Consider the following 25,025-nt stretch of genomic DNA (forward strand, 5'->3'; position numbering starts at 1 on the left):
CACTGCACAACTCGCCATGTCGCGACATCTCATGACATCTCCCTACGCAACTCGCCATGTCGCGACATCTTGCGACATCTTCCTGCGCAACTCGCCATGTGCGCGCACCACACATCTAATGAACTATTAAACAGATGTAAATTATCAAATATACTCAGAAAAATCTAATATTTTTATCATGGTTCCGTATACACGTTTTGTAAACCTTTATAAATTTTCAAGTCACAATTCGAAGTACAAAAATCAGGAAAAATCGTACACTAACCGCAGTTCGTGAGAAACTGGACAGCTTAACCTATACTCACTAAAATACACATAACTCGAGTTACAGACGTCGGAATGACGTGAAACCAGTGGCAAAAGTTTCGTAACAGAAAAACCTACAACTTTTATGAAGACTACTTCTTCAAATTCGGCCATTAACATAGCACGAAAAAGGGTACAAGAGAACGTAAATTTCTGCGCATCATGCAAGCCTATCATCTACCCCCAAAATCATCTAAAAACCAAACCCTAACTATTTCAATTTGGGAATTTTTGCAACCTAGGGTTCCTAAATCATGCTTTCTATCATTATCCACTATCATACCAATCCATAAAACATGAATTCAAACCCTTACCTCTTGTAGATCAGTTCTAAGTTTTCTCCTCTTTTCTCCTCTCCTTCTCTGCTTTCACGTGTTTCTTGTTCTGCTTCTCTTCTAATCCTTATTTTTTTTCTTTTCTTTCTTTCTATTTCACTCCTAACCCTTAAATAGCCATACAATGGGCCCCACTCTCAATTACTCACACTAAACCCTAAAACCTTATTTATCTATATCACATAATCACTTAATTATCTAACAAAATCACTTAATTACCATATACCATAATACTAATTAAAATAAAATAATAAATAACCTAATAACAGAAAATGGGGTGTTACACTGACGAACCAACTGCAAGAGACCAAAAATAAATGGCCAAGATTAAATAAAACCACTTTAAATCAATGGCCAAGATTAGAAAACAAAATTCAAACCACTTTAAATCAAGGGCCAAGATTTAAAAAGAAAATTGGGACCACTTTAAATCTAACAAAATCACTTAATTCCTTTCTCATGTTTTTTTTCATTTCTTTCTAGATTGTCTGTGACTATAAGGCCTAGATTCTAACTGAGAAAACTAGGACACATACAAAAGTGACACCACGTAACTAGTATACGAAAAGGATAACATGATACTTTTGCTACTTTGTTCCTTCCCTCCAATTGCATGTAAGTTTAATTTGATGCCATGCTTTTTTTTTTTGAGATCACCATGCTTTAACTAAAAAGGAAGTGAAAAGGGTAAGGGATATTGTAAATAATATCTGGGGTGCGAAAAATATAAGAATTCTGATTTTTTCATGCCAACTTAATTTTTTTCTAATTTATTTTCACCAACTTTTTCACCATATATCTATCATATCATTGATTTATCTTTCTTTTCTTCCTATCTTACTTATAACGTGAGTGAAATTAAAGTGTCACGAAACTAGTATTCAAAATATAACTCATAATCTTTCTTATATTCTTCATTTACTTCACACATTTTCCTTTATATCATTTTCACTCATTTTCTATTTTTATATATTATTTTCATTTTCATCACATTATATATTTCTAAGTGGATATATTATTTTCCTTTTTTTCTTTCTTTCTTTCTTTACCCATAAAGGCATCACAATTCAATACATCTTCCTTTCTTTCCATCAAAACTCCTCACAAAATCTTCCACCATTTCCCTCCATCCCACATTCTACAACCTGAAAAGAAAAATGTCTATTCGAACAAACTCCATGAAAGCAGTGCCTTCATTGCAGAGGCGCATAGCAACCATTAGAGCCACAGAGAAGGATGAATCCATCAATGCAAAGTTGGAAACCTTGAAATCCGAACTGAACAACATCAGGGACCTTTTCTCCACAGTCAAGAAAAACCAAGATGAACTCCTCGACACTCTAACACTCCTCGACACCCTTCTTCGCGCATTAGGCACCAAAAACTTCATCCACATCGCAAACCGCATTCTGCAATACCCACATGATCAAAAAGATCAAAAGTTTCACAACCCAGATGAGAAACAAGATCAAAACAAGAAAAAAATGGAAAGTTTGGAGAAAAGGGTTGAGTTGATGGATCAAGCGTTGGACGGAATTTGCAAGAGCATCAAGGATTCAGCGGAGAAGCTAAAGCCAGGTGTTTGTGGTGGTGGTGGTGGTGGTGGTGCTAGTCAAAGCAGACAAGAATCAGGTGGTGGAAGAGTGAACTCGACGCTGCATGTGAGCCAAATCATGAACAATGAGTTGGTGGGTCCAGTTTTGAAAAGGATTCAGGTGAGTTATGACAACCTTAATCTTCGTTCAAAGGTTTGCTTGTTGTGTCTCACGGTTTTCCCTGAGAATGTTGTCATGAAGAAAAGGCACACGATTTATTGGTGGATTGGAGAGGGCTTTGTGAGGAAAACAGGGGAGAAAACAGCAGAGGAAGCTGGTGAGGATGTGTTTGATGAGCTTCTGAGTTGTCATTTGATTGCTCCTCATGGTAATGGCAAGTGTCCTATTGTGAATAAGTTCAAATTGAACCCTTGGATCCGTCACATGTTGTTGTCTTCAGTGTTGGGTGAAAATGACCACCACCTCTTTGGTTTTTATTCTCAACTAGTAGCCTCTTCTAGTTCTGATCAAAATCAACATGCTTGTTTAGTGCTTGACCAACAAAAAGTTAGAATAAGTGATGCTGATGATTTGGGAGCTGAGAGTTTGAAAACTATTTTCAATGTTGGTGGGAGTTATCTGAATTTTGGATCCAAGTGGATGGAGAAAGCAAAGAAGCTCGTGGTGCTTCAGCTTGGTCGTTGGCAGGATTCGCCTTCACACCACATTGAAGTGGAGAGCGGCGAGTTTCTGAAGGACATGAAGGCTCAGAAGCATTTGAAGTATTTGAGCCTTCGTGGGATATCAAGGATTTCCAACCTGCCAAGCTCCGTTGTTCAAGAGCTTGTCAGCTTGGAAATCCTCGATCTCAAGGCATGTCACAATCTTGAGACATTGCCTGATGACATTGCATCGTTGAGAAGGCTAACACATTTGGATGTTTCCCAGTGTTACTTGCTGGAGAGCATGCCAAAGGGTATTGAGAAGCTCACCGAGCTTCAAGTCCTCAAGGGGTTTGTGATAGGGAGTTCCAGCAAAACTCCTTGCAGGATATCAGATCTAGCGAAATTGAAGAAGCTAACAAGGCTCAGCATTCATATAGGAAGTGAGGCTGTGATCCAGGACAAGGAGTTTGAGAGCTTGAAGGACTTGTCACAAGTCAAGCGTCTCAAGATATCATGGGCTGTGTCTGGTAATCAAGATTTTAGTATCATTTTCCCGGAAAAGTTGGAAAAGCTGGACATTGAAGGCTTTCCTGGACAGAAAATTCCAGGGTGGTTGAGGCCTGGAAACTTGCCTGAGGGATTGAAGAAGCTGTATATAAAGGGAGGGCAGCTCACAAGCTTGGATCATGGTGAAACAGGTATCAAATGGTTTGTGCAGATAGTGCGTCTCAGGTACCTAAAATATCTGAAATCTGACCCGGATTTGAATAAATTGTTTCCTTCACTGAAGTATGCAGAGAAAAAACAAGTGCTGAACCTTTCTTCTGAATATAGCATTGAAGATATATGGGGATGAAAGTATTCATAACATAAGCGATAATTGATGGAACAAATAGAACCCAAGACAGAAATATGGTTAATTATTGATACTCTAAATTGATCCAATGTTGTATCTACATGCATTACTGTTATAGTGAGATAATTGGGTGTCCTTTCTCATTAATCTGATAAGGTATATATACAAAACTATGTCAAAACATTCCTAATATATTTAGCATAATTACAGGAATGAATGTAGCCTAATTACAAAGACTAAATAAGAATAATACATATTCATATTCTATCACACCCCCGCAGTCGAAGCGGGAGGTTCACTGACGCTGAGACTGGTCCGAAAATCATCAAAAAGAACTCGAGGGAGGCCTTTGGTGAAGATATCCGCAATCTGGTGGCGAGAAGGAACATGAAGAATGCGCGCCTGACCACGAGCGACCTTCTCCCGAACAAAGTGAATGTCCATCTCAATGTGTTTAGTGCGTTGATGCTGGACAGGATTGCCGGATAGGTATATAGCACTAACATTATCACAATAGACCAAAGTAGCCTGAGGCTGAGTACCGCGGTGTTGCTAATGTGGAATATGAATATGTATTATTCTATCAATTACTATCTATCTTCTAAACTTGTACCTTCATAATGAGAAAAGTAAATTAAATTATGTCCGTAAATAAGAGTTAGTTCAATGTAATAAGGAGGTCTAATCTGCTCCAAAACTTTAAAACGCCTAATCGAAGCAACAGACAAGCAATACACAGAACTTGTATATGATCTCACATCTATCTATCTATCTATCTATCTATCTATTATAATATAGGAATTGTGAAGCGCGCAATATAGCGTCGCCACATCATCACGGTGTTATTCCCCAAATCTTCCACATAAGCTCCTAATCTGACATGGCACCTCAACCATTTTCTTTGCATTTCCTACACCTGCTTCTTTCTTCTCAAAGCTTTGTAATAGATCCTTGGCACCTCAATCACTTTGCATTTTCTATATGACCTTCAATCTTCTGGACAACTTTATAACAGACACACCAATGGAACATGTATAATGATCAAGTATAGGTATGATCAAATTCTGTCGGCTACTCGCAGCAAAATTCTGTGCATACTTTCTATGACCCTTCCAATTCCTGATCCCAAAAGACCTATCCTTCTTTTACCACAAGAACCATACATTAAAATACATGATCGCACGGTCGATAAAATGAAGGTGTCATACATTAAAATTACACTTAGAGAATAAATTTGTGGAATTTCCGAATTTGTAACCATACATAACTTACAAGCAAAGAATTGAATAAACTTCAATGTTACAAGGAAGGTATTTTGGAAAGCTAAAAGAATTTAACTTTCCTTTTCTAACTGACACACAGGTAAATAATATTCTTCAAAGAGGTTTCGGAGGAAAGAATTGAGCTCCATGCATGATTGTTAATTAACTTGACTGACACACAGGTAAATAATATTCTTCAAAGAGGTTTCGGAGGAAAGAATTGAGCTCCATGCATGATTGTTAACTTGTATACAGCTCAAAGTTAAGAATTATTTGTTTAACTTGTTGTATATATGCTGGCTGGAAATTAAAAGGTTGTTTTGTTCTGCTATTGACTTACCTGTTTTACTTTTACAACATATATTCTTGGACCGTTATGGATTTGGATTGGGCCGAGCGTGCCTCCAAGTCGGATGAGCGACGTAAGAATCAAGTAAGCAAGTCTAAAAAGAAAACAATTAAGTATGAGGTGTAGTCCATATTCAGCTCAATTTCTCATCATAAATAGTCAAAGGAATTAATTATTATTCCCCTTGATTTCCTTCTCTATTCATGTAGCCTAGTCAACTTATTAATGTATTCATGACTAGGGCTTTAGGCCCACCAACTATATAATTGAGATCCTATAATGTATCATTCATGTTCACTCTATTACCAGAATAATACTCTTGAATGTCTTTGCTCTGTCTTACTATTTTAATCCAGGACAATTGTTGTTGCTTCAGATCTTATTACTCTTTTTTGGTACATTGGTAAATGACATTTTTTTACTCTTTGCAAGAGAGGTAAGGTAAGCTTTATTTTTTTCTTCTAGTAATGTTTACACTTTTTTAGTTTTTTTTCTAATATATTTGTCCTCAAAAAGTGTTGACAATGAATAAAGTTTTTAGCAACGAATTATGGATTCTTTTAATTTTAAATCCACCTGTTATATAATAAAGTAGAGACTTCATTCTGATCATAGAGGAACTCTAGCTAGAAACTCAATCTCAGAATTAACCACGTTATCACTTTTTAATTATCTCAATTTTACAATGTTATATTCCCACATTCTCTCATCCTTAAAGCAAAATGTTAAAGAAAATCTCTCATATTCAAACGACATGATATTTTTAAATTCAAGTTCCGTTGATTTTCTTCATCATAAACTCAATTTTTGTTTATATTTTTTATAGCAATTTTTAATGTTAGTCAGATGATCAAAAATAACAAGTAGAACAACATTTTTAATTTAAAATACATAAATATTATTAAATTGAATATAATGTATTCACAGTTTAATTTGTTAAACTCTTTACTATTGTTTTCAAAATATTTTTTAATATATGTAATATGAAGAAATAGTTTCATACTTAAAATATTTTTTAAGAATCCGTACATTGCACGAGCAACTTCCTAGTTTCCATTATCTAAAAATCGCTACTTTATTTTCACTTTATATATTTCACGTTTAATTTGGAAAAAAAAAAGTAAAAATAAGGTTGGTACATAAAAAATAAGGTGATAACTTTATATTAAAATTACAAAAAAGAAAAATATTTACTGCTTCTTCGTTGACATCATAAGATGAAGAGTCAGTTTGACCGAAGTAAAATTTTTTGACGCAAAATATAAAAAATTGTTCTAAGTGCAGTTTTCTATAAATTAGTAAGTAGCCCGGGCAACCGTGCAATGCACGAGATTTTTTGGAAAATTTAACTATGCAACACAAAGTCAGAAAATCAACATTTAAAATATTATAAATAGATTCATATTTATTAAGTCACATAATTTTAAAATAAAATGATATCAAAGTTATATGTACTTATTTAAATGTCTAGAAAAATCAATATGTTTATATGTTATTTTAAATAAATTAAATCTGTCAAAATAAATAAATAAATAATCTGAATATCATAATTATGCAACATAATTACGTGCTCTTAAGAGAACATATTAAGAAAAAAGGGAAGATACACCGAAAATAAATAATATTTTTTTGGTATATCGAAAATATTTCAACCATTGGTTCATTATATTTCAAAATAATTATTATTTTATAACTCTTATTAACTTATATAAAACCATACATCTTAAAATATAAATAAGGTTCAATTTTTTTTACAAGCAATATAAGTTATTAAATTGTGCTAATTTTTAGGAGAAAATGAGGGAATTGGAGGCTCATGAAGAGAAATTTGTGTGCAAACGAAAACAAAGGTAACGTTTGGTAGATAGGTGGAAGGGAACGGAACATAAAACATGGGTTTCGTTATGTGTTTGTCATGTATTTAAGATGGAACGAAATGGTACAAAAGGCTCCAGGAACATGGCACATTGGTTCCCTGAAAAATGGTGAAACGGAACACTCTCTTAAAACTTTTGCAAGTTCTAAAATACCCCTAATTTATATTTGAAATTTTATGTATCTAAGCATTTTAAAATCACTTCTAAAATCGAAAGTACTTATTATATTTGTAGACAAAGTTAATGAAAATCTATTTTTTCAAAAAAAATCACTTAAAATAAAATCAATTATTTTTTCAAAAGTAAAATCACTTTTAGTAAGCAATGATAAACGAGCAAATTAGAGTGCTTTTGGTTCAACTTATTTTAGAAAAAATCACTTTTAAAATCAAAAAAATCACTTTTTTAATCAAAATATCACTTTTTGTGTTTGTTTCAACTGAAGCTGAAAACAGATTATTTGAAACAATTCCTTTAGATTATCATGAAAATCTATGATGATAGATGAGAGGAGATAGAAAACAAGTGATTTTAATTAGAGTAGTCAAACACGAATCAACTTAATTAAAATAAAATCAATTATTTTTTCAAAAGTAAAATCAGTTTTTTTATGCAATGATAAATGAGCCAATTAGGGTGCGTTTGATTCAACTTATTTTGGAAAAATCACTTTTTAATCAAAAAATCACTTTTAAAATCAAAAAAATCACTTTTTGTGTTTGTTTCAGCTGAAGCTGAAAACAGATTATTTGAAACAGTTACTTTAACTTATAATGAAAATCTATGATGATATATGAGAGGAGATGAAAAAAAGTGATTTTAATTAGAGTAGTCAAACACGAATCAACTTATGCTTTTCTCGAAATCTCTAAAATTAAAAAAGATATAGTTAAAAATCAATATTTTTTAATCTAAACAAACGCACTTAAAATAGCTTAAATAAATAATTAGGTTTATGTTTTTTTCAATAGCATACTGAAACAACTTAAACAATATATAAGTGATTATTTTAAAGAAATAAGTGATTATTTCATGAAGTAAGCAATAACAAACAGTTTCTTTGCAAAATGTTCAATTGAGTTCAATTTTTTTTCATCAATCAAATATTAAACATGCAGGGTTATATATGTAATTAAAATCATGATTCTGTTCTATTGACTTGGTGTTACCAAACACAACACCAGGGCCGGCCTTGGGCCTGTGCAGGCAGACCCATAGCTCAGGGCCTCCAAAAAAACTTTCCAAAAAAAAAATTTAGTAGTTACATTCAAAACCAGTTCTGTACTTCTGTATTGAAGGTGTTCACAATTAATAAGAGAGACATGCAGATACAAGTAACTTGATATTTATTGGTTATATTTAAGAGCTTAATTAGCATTGGAATGTGGAAGGCTTCTTGGGTTCTTCTACGTAATTCACTAGATAAGTGGATATTAATTGGTGAACCAATTAACTCTGAAACGGTGGTGCTAGGAAAATTTTAGTAGTTGCTAGGTTTAATATCAAAAACCTTTTGTTGGCTTGTTACTGTTCACTGATTCACGTTCAAACAAAAATACAAAACGTTTCATTCACTGATTTACTGCTTCGACCAAACAAACAAAGTTGTTGGCTTGATGCTGTTCGAAAAGGTCCTGCTGCTGCTTCAACCCAATCTGTGTTTATACCAATTGCTATTTTTTCCCTTTTGTTCTCTTTGTCAGGTAACCACAACATTACTTTTTGTTTTTTTATTGTTTATTGAGATTAACAAAACACCATCTTCCCTTGAATCTCTTGATTTTATTTATTAATTGTCTCTTAATTTTTTATTTACCAGTTCAACTTCAATGCTGCGGAGTTGATCAAGAACAGTGAGAAATTTTAGGTTCTAAATTTGTTTTCATTATTCCTCTATGCCTCCTAAATTGCCTCCTAAGATTATAAAGTTTGATTCTGGATGTCAGAAACGTAAGAAAAAGAAAAGACTTGATGAGTTAACTCGATCTCAATCAGGAGCTCTTAATAAATTTATTATAAGAGAACCACAAATTCCCATTGAAAATCAAAATGTTGATGTTGGAATTATTGAAAATATGGTTTCTATTGAAAATATGGAGGAAAATGATAATTTAGATGTTGAAAATATGGAGGAAAATGCTAATGTTAATGCTACTGAAAAAATGTTAATTTAGATGCTGAAAATATAGAGGAAAACGCTAATGTTAATGCTACTGAAAATGTGAATTTAGATGTTGATAATGCTAATGACAATGGTGATGATATAGACATATTTGATCCAACAATATGGGATACTCTTGAGTCTAGAATGATTGATTTATTAGCAACAAAAAGTCCTAAAAGAGATTTGTCTATTCTGAAGGGTCCTAAAGATAAATCATCTAGACGTTTTACGGCTAATTTGTATACTAGAGTTTTACCAAATGGAGAGAAGTGTGATGGAGATTGGCTTGTTTATTCTAAAAAGCTTGATAAAGTATTTTGTTTTTCTTATAAAATTTTTAAATGAGGGATTGGTAAAGGTCAATTAGCAAATGAGGGTTTTTGTATTTGGTCACATGTTGGTGAAAGACTTAGAGAGCATGAGAAGGCATGGAACATGTTCACAATACGACTACTTGGTATGAGTTGCGTAAAAGAATGCAAAATTTTCAAACAATTGATAAAACAACTCAAAGGTTGATTGAGAAAGAAAAGGAACACTGGAAAAATGTTTTAAAAAGAATTATTTCAATAGTAAAATTTCTTGCTAAACATAATCTGGCCTTTCGTGGTTCTAATGAGAGATTGTACCAAAATAGCAATGAGAATTTTTTAGGCTTAATTGAAATGTTAGCTGAATTTGACCCAATTGTCCAAGAACATGTTAGGCTTATTACAGATGATAATATTCATGTTCACTTTCTTGGGCATAAAACTCAAAATGAGTTAATACTTTTGCTTGCTTCTGCAATTAAAAATGAAATCATTAGAAAAATCAAACAAGCAAAATATTTCTCAGTGATACTTGATGGTACTCCTGATGTTAGTCACCAAGAGCAGATGTCTTTGATAATACGATATGTGGATATTTCGTCAAATTCTGTTAGTGTTGAAGAATCTTTTTTAGGATTTTTGAATGTCAATGATACAGCTGGTCAAGGGTTTTTTTTATGTTTTACAAGATGAATTGAAATATCTTGATCTTGACATATTTGATGTGCGGGGACAAGGTTATGATAATAGGTCTAATATGAGAGGCAAACATCAAGGTGTACAAAAGAAATTTTTAGACATAAATCCAAGAGCCTTTTATACTCAGTGTGCTTGTCATAGTCTTAATTTGACATTGTGTGATATGGCTAACTCTTGTGCTAAAGCTAAAGATTTTTTTTGTGTTGTTCAACGCATTTATACTATTTTTGCTAATTCTACTAAAAGATGGAAAATTTTGAAAGATAATGTAAAATGGTTGACTCCAAAATCATTGTCATCCACTCGTTGGGAGAGTCATGTAGATAGTGTTAGAGCTATTAAAACTCAAATGTCAGATTTTAGAGAAGCTTTACTTGAAGTGTCAGATGAGGATCTTGATTCTAAAATAAGAAGTGAGGATCTTGATTCTAAAATAAGAAGTGAAACTAAATCCTTAGCAACAAATGAGCTTGGTGATTTTGAGTTTTTAATCGCGATAATTATTTGGTTTGAAATATTATCTGCAATTAATGTGGTTAGCAAGCTTTTACAATCTAGAGATATGGTTATTGATGTTGCTATGAAAAAAATAACGGAATTGATTTCATTTTTTAAGGAATGTAGGGAAACCGGTTTTAAAAATGCCTTGAGTTATGCTACGGAAATTGCCATTGAATTAAATATTGATCCAATATTTCCTCAAAGGAGTATAATCAAAAGAAAAAGACAGTTTGATGAGAATTTGAATACCCCATCAGTTGAGCTATCTGAAGAGGAATCATTTAGAGTTAATTTTTTTCTTTACCTTGTATCTCTTAGAAGAGATTTGAGCAATACCAACAATATGAAAGTGTTTTTGGTTTCTTGTTTACTTCTCAAAATTTACAATCATTGGACAATGCAACTTTAGAGTCTTGTATTCATTTTGAAGAGACATTGAAACATAATGGGCAATGTGATATTGATGGGAAAAAATTATGTATGGGGCTAAGGTTACTAAGAGATATGTTGCCTGCAGGTAATATTCGACCTATTGATATATTGAGATTTTTTGAAAGGCATGAATTTTTTCCCTAATACAATTATTGCATACAGAATTTTATTGACTATTCCTATAACAGTTGCCTCTGCAGAAAGCTGTTAAAGTCTTACTTGCAGTCTACCATGTTACAAGAAAGGCTGAATGGATTAGCATTGATAGCAATTGAGAATAATTTGTTGGAGAATATACAATATGAAGACTTGATTGAAAATTTTGCTTCAAAAAATGCTAGGAGAGAGACTTCTTTTAAGTAGTTAATTTTTTTATTTGGATAATATTGACTAGAAGATGATGTTTTGTTTATGTTAGTCACATATTTTTGAAGTTGTTGATGCTATTTACAATTTAAATAAATAATGTTCTTTAAAAAAAATTATTAGGGGTTCATTTTTATTATTTTCCCAGGGCCTCCAAAATGTCGGGACCGGCCCTGCACAACATACATAATATTATTGTCCTATTCCATCATGTTCTGTTCAGTCCTGTTCCGTTCCGTCACCAAACGCTACCAAAGTATATGAGCGGCAACCAAATGGAAGAACATTTTTAATCATAATCCTTGCTGTATAGCTGGTCCAGATATCAGTGCTTATACGAGATCCCATGAAAGATATAGACAAAAAAAAACCGATACAATGTAAAAGGAAGAATAACTGAGAAATAATTGTCTTATTCAAAACAAATCAATTCGGTGAAAGTTATTGAGTCATTGAAAGTACAACTACTTTAACATGAATTCTCCATCCTCTATTCTATGATGTTGGATTCCCCTGCTTCCCCAACCTTGGGAATCTTGTTGCAAAACATCATAATTACCAAGCATCTCAATTCTTAAAGTTCCACCAACTCCCACCTCCAGTACTTGAGAACATAGAAGAGTGACATATATAATTAACAACAGCATTGAGATATCCTAGATAATTTAGATACAGCACAGGAAATGGATACCATATGTTACTCTTTACTGCAATACACAACTGCAACAGTAGCTGATGACATTGTTTTTTGGTTTAAATATGTTGGAGGTCCCTAAAATTGTATGGCATATGAAAATAAGTCCCTGAAATTTTTTTCCGATTTGGGATCCCTGGAAATTGTTTTTTAATCTAAATAAGTCCCTTCTCGTGTTATGTGCCTATGTAGCTGAAATTTTGCACAATCATCAATTCCACGTGGCTTTTTTAATTTTTTTTTATTACACATGTATTTATCAATTATAATTAACAAATTTAACCCAGATTGAGAGGAAGAACATAGAATATAAAATCTATTGTATCTTCACATGAATTGTTGGTTAATTCGCAAGTGTACGAATACCTCCGGGTTTTAAAATATCGAACCACAGGGATTGTGAGTGAGAATTGTTGATTTAAGCCTAAAGTTTGCAAGTTTCTAAAGCGATAAAATTCATAAATTGGTTTTGGTTGTTTGTGACAAGAGTTTGGCAAAAGAGCAATGATGATAATGTTGTAAATAACAAATGATAGGAAATTGCCTTGGGTTGTTGACCATCTAATCCACTTTAGTCCACCTATCCTATGCACGTGTCACCTTGATTTATCTCTTGTTGTTATAGCCTATGTACTTACTAGTTGATTCCTCACAAAAGTAATTCTCTCAAACTGAAAGTTAAGCCCAATTCCTTGTGTACTTAAACATTCATAAGAGGTTAATAAGCATGTATATTCAGGCCAACAAAACCCTCCCCTCACTCTATGCCTAGAAGCAAGTATAGAAGGATCTATTCCAATTCATGTCCCTAAATCATAACAAACTTCCATTTGATTATAATCTAGCCTATAGCGAAGGTGCACCAAAGCTAAACATGCAAAGAGGAAATGAAATACAAGATTAAATCAAGAACTCATGCATAGAGATAGGATTTAACAAACTAAAACTTCATAGAATCTCTTAACCCAAAGCAAAAAGGAAACTAGCCACTCATGGCTAGTGAATTCATGCAGAAAATGTAATGAAAACCTGAGAAAAATACAAGTGGGAAGCCTTCCTACAGCCCCAAAGTTCTCCTCAGCTCTCAAACTTGATCAAAAAATGAGTAACAATGTCTAACTCCCAAAGAAATTGGCCTAAAACCTTATTTATACACAAAAAATATGAGTTTGGGCGCTCAGGCGCCAATTCAGAGCGCCTGAGCGCCAATTGCATGCCCAAAACATGCTCTCTGGAGCTAATTGGCGCCTAGGCGCCAATTCCCAGCGCCTGGGCGCCAATTCCAAAGGCTTCAGGAAATTGCACTAGCGCCTAGGCGCCAATTCCCAGCGCCTAGGCGCTCAAGCTCGCTTGGAAAAGACTCTTTGGCTTCTGTAACTCCTCTTTCAATCCTCTTTAAGTCCTCCTTCAATTCCATGCTTCTTGGCCTTCTATTACCTTCAGTTTCTGCTCTCCAAACCTAACCAACAAGTCAAGGAAGAATCTAGAAGCTCAAAGAGCTCATTAGCACAAGAGGTCCTTCATAAAACAAAAGAAAATCATGCAAGTCCTAAACTTAACTTAAAATGCAAGAAAACTCCCTATAAAACTACAAAATTACCAAAACAAAACAAAGACTCAAGAAAAGATGAAAATGCATGAGAATGCATGAAACACTACATGAGACTCAACAAAAAGACTCAAAACTATCAAAAAAAAAAAAATGACCCAAAAACACTACTAAAATAGGGTCATCATGAATGCTTTGCTCAAAGGGGACAACAACAAATCCTGATCTCTATATCTGCATAGGCATTCTAGTGATACCCACAAACAGGAATCACGACCAAACATCATGCCATGGAAATTTTTAAATCTTTCTAAAACATTTAATTCATTTACTGGAGATTTCATTCTTGTAAAGTTAAATCCATAACATGTAATTTCTTTGTTGCATATCTGGAACAACAGATACAATTGGGAATATGGAAACATACCATATAAAAGATATAGTAACGGATTTGGAAAGAAGAATAACAGGATTATGAATTTCTAAGATGAAACATATCTGGAATCAAACTGCAACCACCACATCCATTCCACAAAAACGAAACCCAGAAAAATGAAACCAAAAAATCAAGCCCAGAAACATGAATACCAAACCCAGAAATACAACCCCGACAACTTTTCTTTTCATCAGATCTCTGTTTATCCTCTTCTTTGGAAGATGGAGAACGTGAGGAGGAAGACGAGACAGTGCCACAGAAGAAGTTTGAGGAGTAAAAGTGGGTCGTCGAAAAGAATGAAGAAGTTGAAGCCATGGGTTTTACCTCCTCTCTCGCAAATCTGAGTCTAAAAGTGATGAAGGAACCCTTGGGTTCTTCGTCGCTATGACCACCTCCCCCGCCGTCGCCTTTTCTCCAATCAACCTTCGCCTCTGTCACCAGCGAAGCTGCTTCTTCTTCTCCTTTGTTCTTTCTCCCTCTTCTCGCTCTTGATTTTGGTTTTCTTCTGAGTTTGTTCTGATTTATTAGTTAGGGATTAGGGATTAATAGATTTAGGGATTAATTTTAGGTTAAATTTGTTAATTATAATTGATTAATACATGTGTAATTAAAAAAAATTAAAAAAACCACGTGAAATTGATGATTGTGCAAAATTCCAGCCACATAAGCACATAACACGAGTAAAGACTTATTTAGATTAAAAAACAATTTCCAGGGATCCCAAATCGGAAAAAAAAAATTTCAGGGACTTTTTTTCATACGCCATACAATTTCAGGGACCTCCAACATATTTAAACCTTGTTTTTTTGCATCGGATGATTTTCTGCAAAATCTGTTAGTGTCATGTTTACATTTTATTTCTATTCAAAAAGCAGATAAAAACTATGGTTCCTGACATGTGATGCATGGGTACGGCTGTTTTGGCCGCGTACCCGTACCGGGTACGTACCCGGCCGCATACGCTGTGGGTACGCACCCGGTACCTACCCGTTCCAAAAAAAAAAATGGTTCCTGGCTCAAAACGACGACGTTTTGCCTTTTTTTTTCTTTGCTCAAAACGACGACGTTTTGCCTTTTTTTTGCATAATTTATTTATATTTAAATATTATGTATATTTTATTATATATTATATTTAAAAAAATATACATATATCTAACGTACCCGTACCCCTGTTTTTTCAAAAATCGCGTACCGCATACCCAATACCGTACCCGTACCCGTGCAACACACTTCCTGACTTCCTGTGATTGCAGAAAATGTAGGTCAGTAAGTTGAAACATTATAGACTATGGTTCATATGATCTCAAACTCTCTCTCTCTCTCTATCAGTCTCATGATACCTGTCCATGGAAAAAGAGTTCGATAACATGGAAAGCTCTTACAAAGTTTTGATATGCACTCATCTATATTCATTTAACAGTTTCAATAGCAGCTAAAATTAGGAAAGAATCAACAATACAATTTTAATATATAACATTTGATTCAATTAGAGATGTTGAGTAGGAGAGAATCAACTTCTGAATTGCTAGAAATTTTAAAAAATTAATAGAAAATATCATACAATGTATGGTAGTGCCTTTATAAAAAAAATACAATGTATGGTAGTATCATAAGGTGGAATAAACCAGATACATCGATCACTGGATTAATCAATTAAAATTAACTAGACTTCCCAGTGATTTGTTCAGCAATCCAAGCTGAGAGAGTTTCAGCAACTAAAGGAAGACCATGACAATGATTAACAACTTCATTTATCAACCTCTCTTCATCATTGATGATCTTACCAGATGATCTTTTTCTTTCCAAACATTGCTTCACAACCTGTTTCATATTCTCATCACTCCAAGGCTTGACACAAAACAAACACTTCTCACCCACCAATTGTTTAGCCAACTCCTTCACTCTACTAGTAACAATGACAGCACCACCACTATCCTTAGGCAAAGCCATTGAAAAGGAACACTTGTTAGTCCTCTCAATCTTTTCATCAACATGCAAGTTACTAAACCATTCATTACAGTGCCATACACCATCCAATACAATCAAATACCTCCTACCCTTGAGCCTGTCACGAAGTCTTTCGACTAGCGCATCGTCTTCGAGTTCCTCGGTTAACAGATCAGGATCATCATTCAAACATAGCAATATTTCCTTAACAATCCTTATATCCATTTCCTCTGGTGTCAAGTCTGATAAATGCACCCATATAATTGGCTTCATGTACTTGGCTTGAACTGGTTCATCAGCCACAATCTTTTTCACAAGTGTGGTCTTTCCAATGCCACACATCCCATGTATCCCAATGGCCTTAAACTCTTTTTCTGAGTCAAGGCACTTGTGAATCTTCTTTAGTATTTCTTCATCAAAACCCTTGTGGTAAATAGATGAACGGATGAATGAGTTTGAGCTTGAGTCTATTATTGTATCCACTTTGCTGGGCTCGTTCTGCTGCTGAATCCTCATGCTGATAAGTGCTTTATAAATTCCATTAATTTTTTCCATGTCACGTTCAGAACCAGAGAAGATGGTTATCTTGAGACTTCGTTTATTGTCTGTTTCTTGCTTACAGAAATCGCGGAATTCAGCAAGTGCATTGTCAAGATGGTGAAACAAAACGAAGGAATTGGGAGGGGGTGGGGACCAAAATTCCTTATTGATCTCCATGAATTCATCTTTGATGTCATTCAAAAGGCTGCTAATGGTTGGTGGTAGGCTAAACACTTTTTCTGACATGACACTCTCCAAGAAGTTTTTCTTAAGGAATTCAGCAACGTCTGAGGCCATGGTGAAGAGGGATGTAGGGAAAGAGTAATTGGTGATGGTTGAAATTACAAAGCCAATGTATTATTTTGACAACCAAGGATCATTCTAGTTGAGAACCAGATATTATATCATTGAAGGGGGGAATAATAAAGTTGCAGCGTTAGAAGGGGAAAGAATATGATGCCATATATAAGACCATGGATATTTATTAAGAAAAGTGTTCTGTTATGTAGCTGTCAAGGAATTTTTCACGAAGGTTTTTTTATATACATGTCAGAGTCTCCCTTAAGTAAGTTATTTAGTTCAATTCTTGTGAATAGAGAAAACCCTCCTCAGAGAGCTAATCCCATCATGATGCCGATTTTCCAACTGGAGCATGATTGTTTCCCGTTGAGTAGTTGACGATAACGACACTAAAAGTTATATTAAAAAAAATTCATTTATACTCCCCCTTCTCTTTCCCCCCTTTCTTATGGCTTCAAGTTTCTTTTCTCTTTTTCTGATACATTTCTGGATTTGCCTCATACATATTAGCCAGAATTGAAGGAGTGAATCGAGGTGAGAAGAGCTAAGAAAATTAGAGATCTTAATAGATTATGCAGAATTCAAAACTCAGGATAGATTAGAAGTATACCATCAAAGAAGGAAACGGTTATCTCAAACACTATGGTTACTAGCTAAATGTATTACTGAGAAAAACATTAGCAAATAGAACCAAACTAATGATATTATGAGATTTAATCTGATGGTTTTTCTCTTCATAACCGAACCAATCCAATCCGCACATCCCTTAGTGGTGTGTATTCAACTTTAAGATACTAAAAGAATATAGATGAAAATATAATGGAAATGTAGAGATAACACATAAGTAAATATGGTGATGTGATAAAGTTACTCTTATAACATGACTTAAGTGGCAGCGCCGCACTTCAGAAATTATATATTATAAATAGTTGATACAGCAATATTATTTTGGCCGTAAAAAGAAAATATCATACAGTAGTATCATAGTTAGGATGGAATAAACCAGATACATCTATTGGAATAATCAATCAAAACTAGACTTCTCAGATCTGTTCAGCAATCCAACTTGAGAGAGTTTCAGCAACTGAAGGAACACCATGACAATGATTAACAGCTTCATTTATCAACCTCTCTTTATCATTGATGATCTCACCAGATAATCCTTTTCTTTCCAAACATTTCTTCACAACCTGTTTGATATTCTCATCACTCCAAGGCTTGACAAAAAACAAACACTTCTCACCCACCAATTTTTTAGCCAACTCCTTCACTCTACTAGTAACAATAACAGCACCACCACTATCCTTAGGCAAAGCCATTGAAAAGGAACACTTGTTAGTCCTCTCAATCTTTTCATCAACATGCAAGTTACTAAACCATTCATTACAGTGCCATACACCATCCAATACAATCAAATACCTCTTACCCTTGAGCCTGTCACGAAGTCTTTGGACAAGCGCATCGTCTTCGAGTTCCTCGGTGAACAGATCAGGATCATCATTCAAACATAGCAATATTTCCTTAACAATCCTTATATCCATTTCCTCTGGTCTCAAGTCTGATAAATGCACCCATATAATTGGCTTCATGTACTTGGCTTGAACTGGTTCATCATGCACAATCTTTTTCACAAGTGTGGTCTTTCCAATGCCACACATCCCATGTATCCCAATGGCCTTAAACTCTTTTTCTGAGTCAAGGCACTTGTGAATCTTCTTCACTATTTCTTAATCAAATCCGTGGTGGTAAATAGATGAACGGATGAATGACTTTGAGCTTGAGTCTATTATTGTATCCACTTTGCTGGACTCGTTCTGGTGCTGCTGCTGATGTTGCTGATTCCTCGTGCTGATAAGTGCTTCCTTAATTCCCTTAATTTTTTCTATGTCACGTTCAAGACCAGAGAAGGTGGTTCTCTTGGGACTTGGTTTATTGTATGTTTCTTGCTTACTGAAAACTTGGAATTCAGCAAGTGCGTTGTCAAGTTGGTAAAACCAAACTAGGGAATTGTGAGGGGGTGGTGACCAATATTCCTCATTTTCCATGAATTCATTTTTTATGTCATTCAAAAGTTTGGTTATGATTGGAAACTCTTTCTCTGATTTGACACTCTCCAAGAAGTTTTTCTTAAGGAATTCAGCAACTTCTGAGGCCATGGTGAAGAGGGATGTAAGGAGAGAGTAATTGGTGATGGTTGAAATTTAAAAGACCTGTAGTGGTCACAAACTCACAATTACAAAGCCAATGTATTATTTTGACAACCCAGGATCATTCTAGTTGAGAACTAGATATTATATCATTGAAGGGGGAATAATAGAGTTGCAGACTTGCAGTGTTAGAAGGGGAAAGAAAGGTATTATGTTCTGGACAATTAATAAGAAAGGTATTATGTTCTGTTACTGTAAAGGAATATTTCACCAATGGGTGGTTGGTTGGTTCTTTTTGTGGAAATTGACTCCCCCTTAAACCATGTATTGGGTTTAAGTCTTGTGAATGGAAAAAAAACACTTTTAGGATGATGTGGATATTTCAACTCGAACATAATTGTCTCACGTGGAATTGTATAAGGAAATAAAAAAAGTTTCATTTTTACTCTCCCTTATACTCTTTCTTCCCTTTCTTATTGGCTATAAGTTTCTTTTCTCTTTTTCTCATACATTAATGGAGTTTGTCTCATACTAATTAGCCAGTATGATGGAATGAATAGAGGAGAGGAGCTAAGAATGAGCCAATGTGCATTTGGATTTCCATTAGGCTCAATGTATCAAATCACGTTTCACCAATCAATCCACGTTAAACTTAACTGGCAAACTCTAGATTCTCCGTTGACACCTTGAGATATGTGAAATCACATTTGCCTTGATGTTGGCACTTGACTCTACCGCCAAAACATAGATACAAAAAGATTATGCAGAATTCACAACTCAGGACACATTAGAAGTACACTATCAAAGAAGGAAAGGGTTAAGTCAAACACTGTGATCACTAGCTAACTGTACAATTGGTTGAGAAAAAGATTAGGAAACTGAACAAAACTGATGATATCATGAGAGCTGACCTTCAATGATGAAAGGAGATCACATCATAACCACCTCATGTCTGATAAACAAAAAGAAAAGGAAGAAAGAGAGTTCTGACAGCAGAAACAAAAAGAAACATGCTCCTCTTTACACCTCTTTCAGTGAATCTTTCTTTAGGAAAAGAAAAGAAATCACCAAAACATAACTTGTTAGGTGCTTAACCAAGTATGTACAAGTACAACTTCATGTGAAGTTTAACATAACATTCATTATACATACAAAATCTTGAAACTAAACACCAAGGCAAATTGGAAAATGGTTAACCCAATCCCAGAATTCTTGAAGAACACATGGTCCAATTGGAATATAAGGATTGTTATCCTCACTAGTCTGTGCCTACAGATTACTCTCATCTTCTTGGCACCGTTCAGAAAACGGACCAGAAAACGCACCCTGGCGATTTTGCTATGGTCTACATACCTTCTTGCAGATTACACTGCAAACTTCTGCATTGGACTAATTTCCAACAAGTATGGAGACAAAGACACCAATATCTCCAACATCAATGACTTCGTGCTTACACTGTGGGCACCCTTTCTTCTGCTCCACTTGGGTGGCCCTGACACCATCACTGCTTTTGCTCTGGAGGACAATGAGCTCTGGCTCAGGCACATGCTTGGCCTCATGGTTCAGCTCTGTTTAACAAGCTATGTCTTCATCTTGACACTCCCTGAAAACACTTTGTGGATTCCAACAGTTCTGGTTTTCATGTCAGGAATCATCAAATATGCAGAGAGGACTCGGTCCCTTCAGCTTGCAAGCATTGACAACTTCAGACAGTCCATGACTCGTGTACCAGATCCCGGTAATGTTGGAACAATGACATTCTAAGTTTTATTGATATTAGTTATTTTTCATTTGTAACCGTTATAAATTGATTGAACGGTTTTAAATTGTGGTTGTGGTCGCGGTTGCCTCTGCGTTGTGGAATTGCGAACTCAATGTGGGATGATGCAGCCGCAATTGCACTCCTAATGTCAATACTGCGGTTGCGGACAGCAATTTGAAACCATTTGATGATTATGAGATTTAAATTCACTAGTTGTTTTTTAAAAATTTACATGTCAACTTCATTCATAAATAGGGGAGATATTTACATCAATATGAACAGACAAAATAGAATTATATTCTCTCATTTTCTAATTCTTCATCTCTCTCACCTTCTCTTCTTATTTTTCTTCATTTTCTAGGTAATTGTATTGTGAAGTTGTGAAATTCCGAAACCATTAGTCTCCCAGAATTCTTGCTTTTAAGGCAGTGGTTCATCTACCACATAACCATTCTTCCATTCATCTCCTTATATATTTTTTTTTCTAACAGGTCCCAATTATGCTAAACTCATGGAGGAATACAAGTCTAGGAAAGATGCAGGACTTCCCACTAAAATAGTTTCTATGCCGGAACTAGCAGAACAAGGCTTGATCACACCAATGGTTGGTCCTGATGTTAATGCTGATGCTGATGCTGATGCTACTAACAAGGGAAAGAACAATGACATTGAAAAACAATCATCTGAGGTTGCTGATAGTGACTCAGCTAGCAAGCACGAGCAAGAAAAACTCGACGATGTGGATGTGGTGAGGGACGCTTATCACCACTTCAACACATTCAAAGGACTAATCGTCGACATGATCTTCAGCTTCCGCGAGCGCAATGAGAGCCGCGAGTATTTCCTCTCGCAAACCGCAGTGGATGCTCTGAGAGTGATAGAGGTCGAACTCAACTTCATGTATGAAGCTTTCTACACCAAGGCCTCGGTGGTGCGCGACAAGGTAGGCTACTTATTCAGATTCGTGGGGGTTTGTTCTATTGTGGCAGCCCTGGTACTCTTTGTTTTAGACCAAAAACATGGTTGTGACAAGTTTGATATCATGGTCACTTACACCTTGTTCTATGGTGCTGTGGCCTTGGATTTGGTGTCCTTGTTGATGCTCATTTTCTCTGATCACACTTATGCATCCTTTGCTCACCCTCAAAGAAATTATTGTACTAGGGGCATTGGAAAATTTGCAATTTCTGTTTTCAAAACTTACCTCAAGCTCAAGAGACCAACATGGCAAGAAAAACCCGAAAGGAAAGGGAAAATCTTGTCTACTCGAACATTGTCACGAAGGTGGTCTGGTTCCATCTCAGAATTCAACTTGGTGTCATACATTCTCAACAAGAGGGGTTCTTGGGTGGATAAAGTCATTGATTACATTGGAGCCACTGAGCTTGTGGAGCAATGGAGATATGAAAAGAAGAAGCCATTGCTTCAAGACCTTTGGATCTTCATCTTCAAGGAGCTCGAAAGAAAATCTGGGGACGCGGATGATGTGGAAACTATACAAAGAATCTGTTCCTCTAGAGGTGCCTGGGTTATCCAAGAAGGTCAAGTGCTGAGAGATGACATAAACAGATTGATGCCTTATGTGGATGCTAACACTGTCACTTTTGACCAAAGCCTTATTCTGTGGCACATTGCCACTGATCTTTTGTTCTATGAAGAAAAAGTGATTCAAGTAAGCAACATTGATCATGAAACTGATGAAGATGTCCAACGCAATTTCAGTAAGCTTCTTTCGGATTATATGCTGTACCTCTTAATCATGCAACCTACCATGATGTCTGCTGTGAGAGGAATTGGGCAGATAAGGTTCCAAGACACATGTGCTGAGGCTATTAAGTTTTTTGAGAAGAGGGATATAATGGCAGAGAAAGAAAAAGGAAATGATGCATTTTCTAAGAACTTTTGGAATAGACTAATTGATTTAGGAAAGAAGAAATTTCATAAGTCCACTAGGAAAATTGAAAAGAATATTGAACACCAAAAAGAGGCTTGCAGCAAACTTAGTGGTGTGTGCACAGAACAAGAACCTTCTTCTGTGAAGGGAGATAGGAGCAAATCGGTGTTGTTTGACGGGTGCAGGCTGGCGTACGAGTTGAAAAATTTGAAGGAGAAGAAGAACAAGTGGAAGATCATGGCTCAGGTGTGGGTGGAGTTGTTGTCATATGCAGCTTGTAGTTGCAGGCCTATCACACATGTGCAGCAACTTAGTAAAGGTGGAGAGTTCATGTCACTTGTTTGGCTATTGATGACTCATTTAGGCCTTGCCAAACAGTTTCAGATCAAGGAGGGGCATGCAAGGGCCAAACTGATCGTGGGTGAAGAGGACATCCAAACCAGCTGATACAAATTCTTCCATTTTTCACTTTTCTGCTAGTTGAGGATATTATTACATATCTATTTTATCTTTTTGTTTAATCTTAATGTTTTGAAATAGTTACTCATACTTTTCTTCAGGTTGCTGGGGAGAAGGCTTTGTTGTCATACTCTCATTTCTCTTTGTTTTTTCTTTCTTTCCTCATTTTGGATATGGGTGGAAATGAAAATAACATTAGTATGTTGAATAATTAGCTAATATACTTTCGATGCTTCTCAACAATCTATCTATCAATCTATCTATCTATCTATTATAATATAGGAATTGTGAAGCGCGCGATATGACGCAGCCAACTCAACTTACTTCTATTCCTTAAATTTGCCACATCAGATTTAACTTTGACATGTCAAAATATCTCAACACTTCTCATTTCGTTTTATCCCTGAGTTGATGTTGTAAACTTTGCACACCATAACCATTATTCCGTTAATATGCCACTATTATTCCGTTACATTACAAATTTTTCTAATACCAATATTCCACTAGGCGCATTAAAACTTTGCAAAACCTTGCATTCTGTTACTCTGACTCCATCATATCTATATCTATGAATTATAATAGACTGTGTACACATTTTTATTGTGTGTCATTTCATCTTCTAAAACCTTCAATGCTCACTGTTCTATGCATCTTTATCTTGTGGTAGTTTCATTTTTTAAAACCTTCAACACTCATTCATTTCACATTACATTTATTTTCTAGACCCTTCATACTCATTCACAATGAGCATCCTCCCTCCCTCTTAAATGCTCTATAACCCCTCACATCACCAAAGCAATTTTTATTTTTAGTCATTAATTTTTATTTTTAGTCATTTTCACATAACGACAGTAGAGGAGCAAAGAAATGATTACATAGCAAAGTTGATTTTACAAAAAAATTCAAGAAGTTCTGCATGGGAGGGATGAAATTCATTGAGATACACATCCCAGAGATACCATCCATGGTAAGGCAAGCGTGCACAACCTGTTTTAGTGCTTTTTTAATATCTCTGTTGTGGTTGATGTAGTATCTAACAACAGCAATAATGTTAAAAAAAATAGAGCAGGTGGTGCTTTTGGGTAACTAAACATAATCTGATGGGTGCTAAATTTTATATTACTCTCAGGTTAGAGAAGATGTTTAAGTTTTACCTCAACCTTTCCCTGTTTCTGGGTGCATGGCACCACCTATGCAACCTTTTGCTCTGACAGGTAGTCACTTAATTAACAACTCAGGCATCCAATAATTTCTAACTGTAGTTGTTGGTTATAGTATCATATTGAATATTTTTTCTTATCAGGTTGTTAATCTTACGGAAACACAAGAATTGTCCAATAAAAAATGACATATATGTCTTCTTCAAAGTAATATATCAGCTAGGGATGACAATGGGTCTCGGACCCATAGGGTACCCGCAAAAAATACCCACTATGAATAGGGTAAAAATCCGCTAGATGGGTATGGGGTTGGGTATGGGTAATTACCCGCAAAAAGTATTGAGTATGGGTGCGGGTATGGTTCTATAGTACCCAACCCGTCCCATACCCGCACACACATATTATTATTATTATTATTATTATTATTATTATTATTATTATTATTATTATTATTATTATTATTATTATTATTATTATTA

At 35.0% G+C, this 25,025-nt stretch overlaps 4 protein-coding genes and 1 pseudogene across 4 annotated transcripts; 3 read left to right on the top strand and 2 right to left on the bottom strand.

Moving 5' to 3' along the window:
• The first annotated feature begins 1,746 nt into the window (after positions 1 to 1,746).
• Positions 1,747 to 4,890, top strand: LOC130721941 (disease resistance RPP13-like protein 4). The gene has a single exon (XM_057572528.1). The coding sequence runs from the start codon at positions 1,799 to 1,801 to the stop codon at positions 3,695 to 3,697; it is 1,899 nt and encodes a 632-aa protein (XP_057428511.1). The 5' UTR covers positions 1,747 to 1,798; the 3' UTR covers positions 3,698 to 4,890.
• A 4,190-nt stretch (positions 4,891 to 9,080) lies between these two features.
• Positions 9,081 to 11,503, top strand: LOC130725392 (uncharacterized; annotated as a pseudogene).
• A 4,387-nt stretch (positions 11,504 to 15,890) lies between these two features.
• On the bottom strand, positions 15,891 to 17,234 carry LOC130723894 (probable disease resistance protein At5g45490). The gene has a single exon (XM_057575040.1). It carries the CDS (start codon positions 17,119 to 17,121, stop codon positions 15,997 to 15,999), a length of 1,125 nt encoding a protein of 374 aa, XP_057431023.1. The 5' UTR covers positions 17,122 to 17,234; the 3' UTR covers positions 15,891 to 15,996.
• A 784-nt stretch (positions 17,235 to 18,018) lies between these two features.
• LOC130725393 (probable disease resistance protein At5g45490) lies at positions 18,019 to 19,280 on the bottom strand. Its single transcript, XM_057576630.1, has 2 exons — positions 19,016 to 19,280; positions 18,019 to 18,850 (listed from the first exon to the last, which is right to left on the bottom strand). Exons 1-2 carry the CDS (start codon positions 19,278 to 19,280, stop codon positions 18,168 to 18,170), a joined length of 948 nt encoding a protein of 315 aa, XP_057432613.1. The 3' UTR covers positions 18,019 to 18,167.
• A 1,118-nt stretch (positions 19,281 to 20,398) lies between these two features.
• LOC130721908 (uncharacterized) lies at positions 20,399 to 23,604 on the top strand. Its single transcript, XM_057572496.1, has 2 exons — positions 20,399 to 21,009; positions 21,525 to 23,604. Exons 1-2 carry the CDS (start codon positions 20,460 to 20,462, stop codon positions 23,372 to 23,374), a joined length of 2,400 nt encoding a protein of 799 aa, XP_057428479.1. The 5' UTR covers positions 20,399 to 20,459; the 3' UTR covers positions 23,375 to 23,604.
• Positions 23,605 to 25,025: the final 1,421 nt, after the last annotated feature.

The sequence above is a fragment of the Lotus japonicus genome, chromosome 6, assembly GCF_012489685.1.
Source record: "Lotus japonicus ecotype B-129 chromosome 6, LjGifu_v1.2".
In the NCBI taxonomy this organism is placed as follows: domain Eukaryota; kingdom Viridiplantae; phylum Streptophyta; class Magnoliopsida; order Fabales; family Fabaceae; genus Lotus; species Lotus japonicus.